Genomic DNA, 13,601 nt, shown 5'->3' with positions numbered 1-13,601 from the left:
GTGTTGTGCCCAGATCGCGATGTCCCAAAGACCACCAGGAGACCGTTTCCGATGTAAGCACACGAGGGTCGTTTATTCAAGCTTAAGCAGGGACTCTCAATTGTCACCGACGCAGCGGATCGAGATTGAGAGCCCTGAGTCCCTAACTAGCAGGGTTTTTATTGAGAATACAACAAGCTTTGGTTGTTAGTAGCCAGGTGATTGGTTAATACTAAATACATATGAAGTGTAGGGTTTTGATTGGTTAGGCTTAGGGGGGGTTAAGGGGGTTACGTATAGATTTTTGCAAGGGAGAAGGGGGCAAAGGTTAGTGGTCGACTGTCATAAGCTGATGGTTAGCAGATCCACTGACTAATGGTCACATCTATCTTTTGTGGGCAGTTAGCCATTAACTGTTTACCTTATAGGTAGTGTGTCCGGAATGTCCTTCCTGAGGACACAGATGGCTGGGTAATAAACTTAGGAATTTTGAGTGGATAGGCACAAATTTGAGAGAACAAAGGAGACAGCCCCAAAATGGAGTCACTCTGAGAGAACAAAGGAGACAGCTCCAAAATGGAGTCACTCTGGCTCCACAACAGTCCCTGCTTAAGCTTGAATAAACGACCCTCGTGTGTTTACATTGGAAATGGCCTCCTGGTGGTCTTTGGGACTTCGCAATCTGGGCACACCACTAGATAGCAGTGGTTTAAATCTCTTTATTTGCTAGCAATATTTTCTTCTCTGAACATGACTGGCATGGCTAAAGTCAACTGTAACTTGTGCTTTGAGAGTACCTACTGGAGTAAGGATGTGAATTACCAAGGAAGATAAGATAGCATGCTGGTAAAGAGTAGATAGTCCAGTCCAGTTTTATTTTCTGGTTTTCTCTTCAGATGGTAGCTACCTACCCTGGGGTGGTATAAACTTTGGGGGACACCCTAGAGGGCACAGAAATCAACCAGAGACTTAAGGGACAACATATCTGTTTCTCTTGTTTCAGATTAGGAGCTTCATATCTGAACCTCTTACTCCTTTGAGATATATTAAGGAGAAATTTAGTATTTCTCTACACCTGTGCATGTGTGAGACCAAAGTGACTCCATTTTGCTTATGTGAAACCAGAATGACTCCACTTTTGCCCAAAATGGAGTAGTCTCCTTTGTCCTCTCACATTAATGATTTAAATGTGCTTGATCTAGGACAAAAGATACAATCTGTAACAAACCAAAGTACCTAAGTTAATTACTCAGCCATCTGTTTACCCAGGAAATGAACATCCTGGGCCCACTATCTGTAGAAACCGTCTGTCAATGTGCTGTCTGTCAGTGCTGAGTGGTCGTGACCATTAGTCACCGTGTCTGCTGACCATCAATATGTGACAGTTGCCCACTAAGCTTTGTCCTTCTTTTCTTTTGTAAAACCTATATGTAATCACCCCTTACCCCTGATGAGTTCACCCAATCAGAAATGTACACTTCATGCATGTTAAGCGCTGACCAATCATTGTAACTGCTAAGTAGAGAATCTCCAAACCTTGCTGTAACCTCTATAAAAACCCCGCTAATTTGGAACTCGGGGCTCTCAATCTCGATCCGCTGTGTTGGTGACAATTGAGAGTCCCTGCTTAAGCTTGAATAAATGACCCTCGTGCGCTTACATCGGAAACAGCCTCCTGGTGGTCTTTGGGACCTCACAACCTGGGCACAACACATGGTGTGCCTACCTCCTAAAGCCAAATACACAGAGAAAAGTACTATGATGCTATCTCACCATTAGAATTATACTGTAAAAGAGAGAAAATGGTCAAAATCATTTTAAATTGAGATTTTATGTTAAGGAGTAATTCTTGCTTGTGTTCAAATGTAAATGTGGGCCATAGAAAAAGGAGAGACACCTCACCCTTAAGGCATTCAGTACCTCTAAGCCTAAGGCTACTCCTGGCCCTTTAGAACCTGAGAACAAAGTTTCCAAGACAACTTTAAACCTTGACAACCAGGTGCTGAGGGTGGAATTTCTAGGTCAGCCATAATTAATTATGAGGCTATATCCATTCTTAGCTAAGTTGTTCAGGTCCCTCAAAGACAATATCCCTTCCAGGAAGTAAATGGCCAATATGGAACTACCTGCATTCATGTGTCTTTTTCTTTCAGTGATCTAAGACAGATCAAATGAGTTCAAACAGTTTTAGGTCTTTGAAGAACTTACTATGTAATGTTGCTCTTAAATCAAACATTGATTTCTAATGAGACACAAGTAGTATTACAAGCTGCTACTACATATAGAGACAAATATCTTAATTTTGGAAGCTCAAAAGACTGGCAATCAGGAACAACTGGTTCTACAGGAACACACGCAGTTCCTTTAAAAGACCCCCAGTGGTCCGCCAATCAGATAGGAGATTAAATAGAAGACATTTTCAGTCATGTATTCTTTTTTTGTGTGTGTGCTGGAGATTGAACTCTGGATCTTGAGCTTGAAAGGCAGGTGGTGGAACCACTGAGCTAAATCCCTGGCCCCAAGGCATGTATTCTTGAAGGTCTAAGAAACATGAGAGCTAAACCCTTCCGTTAATTTAAATTGTCAACTATTTATCAGGAAAAAGATGAGGACATACCTGGATCTGTTGTGGCCAGATCGCGAGGTCCCCAAAGACCACCAAGGAGCCGATTCCGATGCAAACACACGAGGGTTGTTTATTCAAGCTCCAGCAGGGACTCTCATCCAACACTGATGCAGCGGGTCAGGATTGAGAGCCCCGACTCTAAAACACCAGGGGTTTTTATAGAGGTTACAGCAAGGCACGGGGTTTCAAATCACACGCAAATCACACAATTGGCTAGCATTTAGCAAGTTTTGAAAGTTTAAACCTAATTGGTTGGGCCTTGCATGCTGAACTGCAAACGACTGTTCAAGTCATCGAAAAGAACATCTGGGATACTGGGGTATTGGGGTAACTACTGATTAGCTGTTGTAGGCCATCAAGAAGAGCATCTGGGACATTGAGGCAGCTACTGATTAGCTGTTGTTCGGCTAGTTGCTAGGGGACTGCTGAACATTATCACAGGCAGGTGGCCAAAGTGCATCTTGTGGTTTTTCTTGGAACTAGAATTTATGTCCAGGCCACCTTACTCTAAGATGGGGCCAAATTTTAAAATGGAGTTACTCAGGTCTCACAGATCCTGATTTGATAAAAGAAAATAGTGTAATTTTTCCAGTCACAGTCTTATAATATGTGGATAGTATAGTGTTATGTGTCCCCTTAAAAGAGCTTTCCAAGCCAAGACACCTGTGCTCTACTAAATTTTCTAACAGACAGGGGTAACAATGTTTCTAGATCTAAGGTGCAACTTTGTAGCCTTGAGGTAAAATATTTAGGCCTTATTATATCTAAGGGAACCTAAAGACTGGGGGAAGAAAGAATTAAACCAATTCTTTCCTTTCCACAGACCAAGACTCTAAAACAGCTAAGGAGATTTCTAGAAATTACAGGCTTTCATGGCCTTCAGATAGCAGGATAGAGTGAGATTTTGTGACCCCTCTATTAGCTTGTAGAAAAACCCAAGAGACAGACACCTGGGAACCTTATTCCCAGACAGCACTCCAGAAGCTCAAACAAGCACTTCTCAGTGCCTTACCTACAGGACACCATTTCATTTTGTATGTTAATAAAAGGTGAGACATGGCTCTGGGAGTGTTTCTACAAGATCAGGGACCTGCTCAACAGCCTGTACGATATTTAAATTATAAATTAGATACTATAGATTCAAAATAATTTATTTAAAAAGAAAAACCCTAAACAATATAGTTAGAACACTTTTATTCTCTTTCAAGGGGCAAAAAGAAGCCATTTGGGTTCTTTGATTATTGGTTTGATTTTCTGCTTGGCAATTCAGTTGGAGTTAATCATGGCTTTTATCTCCAGAGACATGTTTTGCTAAGGATTGCAGATCCACTCTGGGAAAGCTCCTGATCTTAATTGTCCTTCTAGGCCCGAGATGGTTAAGATTTAGTTCTTGTGCCAGACTTAGAGGCACTCTTCTTTCCCTCCTCCATGGCCCTGCTCCTGAGAAACAACACAGTTTGATTCAAGGCCCTTCCCTCCCCTGTGGCTGCTGGATTTCAAGACAAAGCTTACAGAATAGTGAGTTTCCCCTCCCTGGAATCCTTTCAGAGTAAAGCTGACCTTCATTTATCTCTGGGCCATATAGAAAACTGGTCTAGGTTTAATCCTGAAACTCTCAAAAAATAAATGTAAAAGTTTTAGTTTGGATTTATCTGTCTTTCAGCCCTCAGGCAAAATTAGAGAATGTAAGAGCAGCTAACCTGACTCTGACCACTTCCTTGCACCTCTAGTCTGCTGCCAGCACTGGATGAGATAAAGTCAAGGGACAGCTTAGATTGGGCACAGAACAAGAGGGATAGACAGGGATGCCTTCTTTCCCTTTATTTCTTTTCAAAATGGGAAAAACTGTCATAGGTAGACATCTGCAGCACAGCAGGTTGGAGCCTTGGCAGGCCTTCTTTCCTCACTGCTTGGAATTCATACTTAGCTCCAAAGAGTGTCACCTAGTCTGTTCTACATGCAAACCTGGACTGAGCAGACCCCCACTGGAGATAGTTAAAATTACCTTTAATAGTTTGTCCCTTTAGAGGGAACAATTACATGTGGCTAGCAAACAACTATGGTTATCAAAGCAACAATGAAAAGCCTGTGCAGCTGGATATTCCAGTAAAATAAACCATCAGCTTAGGGCCCATTTTAAAATGGTCTTTGCTTTCACAGGTGTAGAAGATTTTTATTCCTTTTAATTTTTATTACAAGAGATCTCTGTTAATTGATCTAAAAAATTCTGACTAGTCTTTTTTTATAATTATAAACCTAAAACTTATAGAAGTTATTACAATTCAACTTGGCCAAATACATCTGAGTGCACTCTGGCTTATAAACAAGTTGTCTTATGTGTGTGTCTGTGTGTTCAATTTGTTACAACACGTTCAGCTGTTATGTTTGAGCTTTTTTCTTTTGGTATTTTGGATTTTTTTAAGATGTTTGCCTGTAACTATAGATAAATGTCACTAAAGACATACTTCTTCCAGGTTGCCAGATTATCCAAATAATGTCAACTGGTTTTACAAATACAGTACATATTGTTGTCTATATATATCTTGGGAATTTTTCATTGGTCAAAAATAATGTGTTTTAATTGTTATGATCTGGCTCTCATAGGTCATCTAAAAATTTGTTAAGATAATTAAATAAAGAGCCTTGGGCTTAGGAAAACTACTGAACAGGACTCTCCTTACTAAATAAAGGAGCAGCTGCCTGGAAAAATTTATTCCAGCCTTTGTTCACAAAGGGAACCCCAATAATTTCCATACCCTTGTGGGAAATACATCACTAAACATATCGTTGTGATATGTACACATTGGTCATGGTCTAAGTTTTCTGTGGGAAAACAAGGTTTTATTCAAAAGGTTTCTGGTACAAAACAAAATTAAGTGACAAAGGGTTTCATGTAACTGATACTCATTGTTATTTCATGGTATATATATATTCATGCCTTCCGGGTGTACAAGTCTTCTAGGATATTGTTTATGGTAATGATCTTTTTTGACTCAGGTATCTGCCTTTCTCTTGCATTCCAGCTACTTGTGATAAGAGGTACATGTCAAGCCAGCATGAAGAAACCAGTCAAATAATAGTTTTCTTAAAAATTTATGTGATGTTATATGTGTCACCACATTTAGGGATGTTGACTCATCAAACAGTTGAAACAATGTCACACACTAAAATTAGAGGCTAGATATTATGAACTCCTAAGGTACATTTATAGGCCAATATGTATGTTCTCTTTAGATGGCATCCTTCTAAAGGATAACAAATAAGAAATAAAAATTTTCTTTATGTCATTTAATGTCTTGTGATCAGATGGAGGTGTTTGATTAAGACTATTCCATACTAAGATGGAAAGTAAGTGTTACAAAGATAATGTCATCATAGTTTTCATGCTAAAATACTATGTGTAGCTCTTAATCTTAAGTTTCTTTATAATGTATAACTGTTGTCTATTAACATTCTGCAGGGATTCAACTACTAAAACAACCATGGTTGGAAGAAATAACAGCCCTCTAACTGTGCTTTATACTTCAAAAGTGCTTGATGTTTTAACTATCATAATGGTCAAGCTCACTGCTCCTATTGAAATACTTATGTCACTGATCTTCTCTTCTGGGTGTTCAACAACTAAAGTTTGGAGGCCAAAACTAGAAGGGTAACTGGGCTATGAGGACAGCAAATATTTTGGCCCTGGCCCCTCAAGATCAACAAAGATGGAGTACACAAAGGAACCTTTCCTATAGGATCCTACATCATTGGTAAGTCACTCAACCTCCTGAGTAGGGAAAATGCTGGGCATCAGAGGACAAATGTACTGTGTGCCAGAGGAGGGTCACAAAGAGGGAAAAATCTCCCATGCTTTCACTACATGCAACATGGTCAAGCAAGGCTGTGACCCATCCTAATGGCTGACACTGACAGAGGAGCTGAGAGGCTCTATGCATGGTTCCAAAGTAATGCCTGAGGAGACTTAACTGACCTTGATAGATAGCAAGAGGTTCATTCTGATTGACACAGGTCTCACTTTAACTTGGTCTTAAACATCCAGCAGAAAAGAATAACCAAAAGAGGTATAAAATAATATCATAGTAATAAAGCTAGATATAAAAAGGGGCTCTAATCACTGACCCCTTCTGGCAGTTTCTAGCTACACCAATAGCTGCCTGCTATTGTAGGTCATTAGGAAAAAATTACGGTAAAAATCTATGAACTCAGCTAGAGTTTTAAATTTCTTAGCAAGATTAGTTCTTCAAATTGTCTCTTCTTTTTTTTTTTTTTTGGTACTGGGGATTGAACTCGGGACCTTGAACTTGCGAGGCAGGCAGCAAACTACGGAGCTAAATGCCCGGCCCCCAAATTATCTCTTCTTACAGCTAAAATAGAGACTTATGACAAAGTATCACACTTATAGATAACTTTTACCAATAAAAAAATTTAAGAGCCAGCAGGTTACAATCACTATTTCAATTTCTAAGTGTGACTTTCTCCCCAACCTACCCTTTCATTCTAGTGTGCTCAGTCTTAGATTATGCATGCTCTAATTTCTTAAGTTTTGTTTATTCCTACCTAGAGGCTGCAAAACTCCAAACAGTGATACAGGTGGAACCAATGACAAAAGTTCTAGACTTCTTTTACCGGGATCCACCAGATCAACCTTGTAAACAGCTTATAGCTGCTAAACTATACAATATGACTTCTATGTTGTATTCTGAAGTCCCCTGGACCTTCTTATCCTCTTTGTGGGAGGCTATTACTAGTTCCTCCCAGTGGAAACACTTGTTGGCTATATTCATAACAATCCTGCTGACTTTATAATTTGGCCCATGTATTCTTAACTGTTTCTTTGGTTTTGTCTCCTCCAGACTTAAAGCTATTAGGCTACCCAAGATTACAATGCCTGGTACCTATCAAAGGCCTTTAGATAGACCCTCTGTAGAATAATTCTGACTGCTGATCACAACTATGACCCTCTTCAGCCGGAAGTAGCTAGATTGATCTTCACCCTTTGCCTCCTCACAGCAGTTAGGGGGGAATATTGTAGATAGGTAACTAGATATCTTGTAGGCAGTTATACAGGGCCTCCCTTAAGGTGCCAGCCCTCCAGGAGCCAACACAGCAAGGAGCCAACATGGAGTAAAATTGAGGAACATTCACTGGTTAGCATTATCAAAAGGAGAATTACTACTTCCCCTAGAGATAGATAGCAGTGATTGATATTCTAAATGGTAAATTCCTTGTATGTGATTTGTCTTCCCATTTGATCCCCATTTAATCAATATTACTTGGGTGACTGTACTTACAATCTTATTGGTTGGTCATGGTTTTGCCCCACCTCATGCCCACCTTTAAATTTCCATTGGGTCTTATAGTTTTGTCCCACTTTGTACCTGCCTCACCACATGGCTTTGCTGTATAAAACATCCTTGAAAACGGGGGTGAGTGGGCAACCCACTTTCCAGGGCTCCTTTTGTCTCTCTTAGGCAGAAGCTTTCTTTCTCCCAATGAACTTTTCCTACTCTTAAAAAAAAAAGGAAAATTTGAAAATATATAGAAGCAAAGGAAACGTCATAAGCACAACATGCACATGCCCAAACTTATACACTGGAAGTGGTGCTTAGAGGGGATTTATGACTATAATTCTTATATTACAAGTAAGAAAGATCTCAGATCAACAATGAAACTTTAAATTTAGAGGTTTAGAGAAAGAATAGCAAAATATACCCAAAGCAGGCAGAAGGGAAAAGAACTAAACATTGGAGCAAAGATAAACAAAATAGAAAATGAATAACAATAGAGATAAAATCAGAGTTATTTCTTTGAAAAGATAGAAAAATTGACAAATCATTCATTGGAAATACTAATAAAAAGAAAACTCAAATTATTAAAGTCAGAAATTAAAGTCAGAAGACTGTTAACAATTGTACAAAAAATAAGAAAAGTTTATGAGAGTATAGGAACAATCATATGCTAACCAGCTTGATAGTGCAGTTAAAATAGACAAATTCCTAGAAATATAAAATCCACTAAGAATATATCATGAATAAATAGAAAATTAGAATAGACCTATAACTAGGTAAGCACAGTACATTTATAATAAAATATCTTCCTACAAATAAAAACTCTGAACACACTTTACAGAATTCTACCAATTATTTAAAGAAATACCACCAATCCATCTCATATTTTCAAAAAAACTGAAGATGAGGGAACATTTTAAACTTATTCTATGAAACCAGCACTACCCTGATACTACAGCCAGACAAATACCTTACAAGAAAACTATGAAACTTTATTTTAAAAAGTAATGAAAGGACACACATGTGTAAATACCAAATAGTTGCTCTGGTGTTAGAAACTGAAAGTGTAAATAAGGATCAGAATGAATAATTGATAATGTGAAATAGGAAGAAAAGGTCTAAAGGAGTTGGGGAAGTGGGAGGGGTAGGGGAAAGGAAAGAAGGGAAAGGAAAAAATATGAGAAAAGGTAAGAATGGAAACAAAGTCTTTGTAAATAGGGAGTGATGGAGGGCTTGAAGGGAGGGCCAGGGAATGGGGAAAAAATAAGAACCAAGATACATCATGTAAAGGCACAAGTTCCCAATGATGAATGTAACTGTACTGTATACTTAAAATGTACCAATAAACTTAATGGAAGAAAAAAAATGTAATGCAAAACTGCGTACCAAAATATTAACAAACCAAATTCAGCCACAGCATATTAAAAGCATTATGCACCATGACTAAATTTTATTCTGGAATGTAAGGATGATTAAACATACAAAATTTAATTGATGCAATATGCCACATTAACGGAATGGAGAAATAACAGATGGAAAAGGGGTGCTCAATAAAATTCACAAGAAAAACATTCAACAAATAGGAATAGAAAAACCATTCAAAAACATAAAATTCACATAAGGAACGCTCACAGTGAATGTCATATTAGGTGATGTAAACACATTAAATATTTTCCTCTAAAATTAAGAGGAAAACAAAGATGCCAGGTTTTACCACATCTACTCAATGATGTGTATTTCTAGAAATTAAGAGAGAAAAAGAACAAATCGCATACTAAATTGGAGAGTAAAACTAGCAGTTTTTACAGCTCACAAATCTATATGTGGAAAATATCCTAAAACACACGTCCAAACAAAGCTATTAAAACTAATGAATGAATTCAGCAAAGAATCAGAATTAAAAAAACCACACAAAACTCAGTTCCATTTTTATTTACTAACAATGAAGTATCTGAAAAGAACAGTAAGCCTACAGCTCAATCTATTATATCAAAAGGAAAATACTTCACCTTAACAAGGTGAAAATCTTGTAAAATGATGAAAACCATAAGACACTGTTAAAGATGACATAAATAAATGGAATCACATTTCATGTAACTGAATTTGAAGACTAATAGTACTAAGTTGTTCGTACTACTCAAAAGTGAGCTACAGATTCTTGCAATCTCCATCAAAATATCAATGATGTTTTTGTAGAAATTAGCAGTAAAATTTATATGGAAAGTCAAGGGACCCCAAATCATCAGACAATCTTACACAAGGAGGAAGAAATCTGGAGGACTCAGCACTTCTTGATTTCAAAACTTAGCACAAAGCTACAGTAGTGAAAACAATGTAGTACTAGCATACAGACAAACTACAAATGAAATGTGATAGGTAGCCCAAAAATACTCTTGTTATGTGTTCAAATAACCTCACACAGTCACCAAAACCATTCCATGAATAAAGGACAGTCTCTTCAACAAATGCTGCTGTAGTCAAAAGAATGGAGTTGGACTCTTATTTAGTATCATGTACAAAAATTAACTGAAAATTAATTTTAGATCTAAACATAAGGGCTTAAAACTATAATACTCTTGAAAATTCAGGGCAAAATCTTCCCAACATTGGATTTTCCAGTGATTTCTTGGATATGACAAGGAAGGCACAGTAAACCACAAATAAGATTCAAATGGCCAATCAGCACATTAAATGATGTTCCACAGCTGGGGATTTAGCTCAGTGGTTCTGCTGCCTGCCCCACAAGCACAAGGACACGAGCTCTATCCCCAGTACAAAAAAAAAAAGATGTTCCACATCAGTAATCATTAGGAAAATGTAAATCAAAACTGCAATGAGACAACTTCCTAGCCACCAGGATACATGCTATTTAAAATTAAAAAACACACAAACAGAAAATACTGTTAGTGGAAATGTGAAGAAATTGTAAACCTTATGAAATGTTATTGTCAATGAAAAATGATACAGCCACTAGTGAAAAAAATATGGCACTTTCTCAAAAACATAAAATAGAACTGCCATATGACCCAGAAATTCCACTTCTGAGTATGTACCAAAAAATAATTGAAAGCAAGGTGTTGAAGATATATTTGTACTATTTGTATTACCATGTTCATAGTGGCATTACTTGACCAGGCTAAAATATGTAATCATTCCAAATATCCACTGACAGATCAATGGGTAAGCAAAATGTGACATATACATACAATGGAATATTATTTAGCCTTAAAATGGAAATTCTGACATGCTACAATTGAGATGAACCTTGAGGACCTTTGCTAACTGAAAGAAATCAAAAGACAAATACTGTATAACTGTACTTATGTGATATACCTACCGTAGTGAAATTGATAGAATCAGAGTGCAATAGGATAGCTTCCAGGACTGGTGAAGGGAGGAATTAGGGAGCTATTGTTCAAGGGTAGTGTTTTAGTTTTACAAGACAAAAAGAGTTATGAGGAAGCATGATGGTGATGGTTGCACAACATTATGAATATATTTAACATTACTGAATTACACACTTCAAAATGGTTAAGATGGGAATTTTTGTTATGTGCATTTTACCAGAATAAAAATATTGAGAAAGATATATTGGTTGATGTAGTATCAAAATGAAAATAACCTTAAAAAATTTTTTAAAAGCTTGAACTTATGTAGTTACCATGCCAGGACCACAGATGGTACCATCTTCTACAAATGTTTCATCTCTGTCGGTAGGTTCAAGGTATGTAGTAAATGATGTTGTCCTAATTATCTTCCCGTCAGTTTTAGCTCCAGCTACACATATGTCATCTCGAACATGTGTGTAAATCACAGACAAATTTTCACGTGATATTAATGTTTTGTGTGGCCATGTACAAACTAATTTTCCACATAAAGCATGTCTAGAAACACAAGGAAAAATTATCATTCATTAAAATAACAGATAGCTCATAACATAAGTTAATAACACTGGTTCTGCATTGTTAAGAAAGTAAGCAGCTATGTCCCTCTATTTCTCCTATATTGTTTGCTATTTTAGTTTCTACCTAATATGAAAATGTTTACTCTTTAACTGAGCAGACAGCTACATTGAAAAGAAAGCTTTACTAATTTAAATCCATATCTCAATTATTTTCTCTCACTAAATTTTTTAGCAATGACTTACAGCACTCCTTTGTTTTATGAGGCAATTTACCAAGTGAAAAATTAACAATTGTTAGGCTCTGACTGTTCTTTTCTCCCTATACTAGCTTCTGAAATCTGAGCAAATGATCCTTGATCTTTAATTTTTCATAGATAAAATGGGATAAGTAATTATTGCTGCACAAATTTGATGTATGTAAATACATATTTTTAATCTGTATCTGCTGTATATAAACTGCCAAACACAATGTCTAGCTCATTACAACCATAAATGAAGCTTATCTGCATGGCCACTGTTGCTTTAGCATTATAGGCACTGAACACATATTATCATAGGTAGTGAAATACTGTTCAGCTCAGATCATGTAACAAAGAAAATCTGAAAAAAATATACCATTTTACTGTGTGCAGGACATTTCTAGGGTTTTTAGTAATCTATGACCTTCATTCCTAACAAAATTATAATTTTTAAATACATACTGAATTTCACAGTGATAGCGCCCACAGTTTCCAAATCTATCTCCTCTGGAATTTATTTCATCAAAACAAGCAAAAGGAGCACCTTTAGAACCTAAAATCAATAGCAAAAAAAAAAACCTTAAATAAAATATAGTACAGAACTCAAATTATATTGTAGAAATAATAGGGATGGTCTGAAAATTATAGTGTGATTTCTAAGTAGGGTTGTGATTCTCCAGCATTAAAAAGTTGCCACGGTTGGTTTAGATTAAAAAGAGAACTCCTGATTTTAAACCTGGTGAATTTTGTTCCCTATCAAACAGAAAGTAAACAGTAATATTATGAAATGGCTCTGTACTTTTAGGAAAATAAGCACCTGCAGGTCTCCATTTTCTCTAACTTGCTTACTGTCATAGTTCCCTACTTAATAGAAGTTTACTCTTATTAGTAGGAAAATAGTATTCAGGATGCAATATGGATAACAAACTCAAAAAGCATCTTCTTGTTCCATACCATAGTCTTCATGCTCTTTAGAATACTAATAATCAATAAATAATAATTACTGAATTTCAAAATGAGAGAGGAGATCAATATTCATCTACTGTAGCCCTTGTACATATTTAGCTATGTCTAGATTTTAAATTATGAAAAAAATTCAAAAACTCTATAATAACCACCCCTCATCACTTTGAACATGGTAGCTTAAACTTGGATTGCACTGATTATGTTAATTTGGAATAAGAACTAAAATCTTTTATTGTTATCACTAGTGATTGATAAGGGAGTTCTCTTCTATAATTTCACAGATTTTCATACTTGGAGAACCTGATCTGTACATTTGACTCTCCTAAAGGATATAATTCATACAAAGACAAAATATTATAAAATAAATCGAGATATATTTGTGAAGAGAATCTACTATCATCAGCATTTTTCTTCACACCTGAGACACTCTACCACTGAACTACATCTCCAGCCCTTTTTATTTTTTATTTTGAGACAAGGTTTCACTAAGTTCCCTAGGTGGTACATAAACTTGCAATTTTCCTTCCTTAGCATACCTTAGTTCTAGGACAGCAATTCTTTCTTTTTCTTTTGAAAAAGCCTACTCTTTAGTTGAT

General features: G+C 36.7%; 1 protein-coding gene across 8 annotated transcripts in view; it reads right to left on the bottom strand.

Moving 5' to 3' along the window:
- LOC101724467 (disintegrin and metalloproteinase domain-containing protein 5) overlaps positions 1 to 13,601 on the bottom strand; it is a 118,938-nt gene that overhangs the window by 45,549 nt on the left and 59,788 nt on the right. For 6 of the 8 annotated variants that reach the window (XR_002386393.2, XM_013076036.3, XM_087217350.1 and 3 more), the window contains 2 exons: positions 12,502 to 12,592; positions 11,558 to 11,780 (listed from right to left, as the gene is read on the bottom strand). Coding sequence is in view for 6 of the 8 variants with exons in the window: in XM_013076036.3 (XP_012931490.1) it covers positions 11,558 to 11,780; positions 12,502 to 12,592 (314 nt within the window). In the remaining 2 variants the exon portion in view is untranslated. Of the gene's footprint in view, positions 1 to 2,596; positions 2,744 to 3,846; positions 4,046 to 7,986; positions 8,117 to 11,557; positions 11,781 to 12,501; positions 12,593 to 13,601 lie in introns of those variants that run through there. The other 2 variants (XR_015453489.1, XM_087217352.1) reach the window with 2 other exon arrangements.

This window comes from Heterocephalus glaber, unplaced genomic scaffold (assembly GCF_053883595.1).
Source record: "Heterocephalus glaber isolate CG9 unplaced genomic scaffold, H.glaber_assembly_v1.0 deba00001461, whole genome shotgun sequence".
Lineage (NCBI taxonomy): Eukaryota > Metazoa > Chordata > Mammalia > Rodentia > Bathyergidae > Heterocephalus > Heterocephalus glaber.
This window is presented reverse-complemented; position numbering and strand designations above follow the sequence as displayed.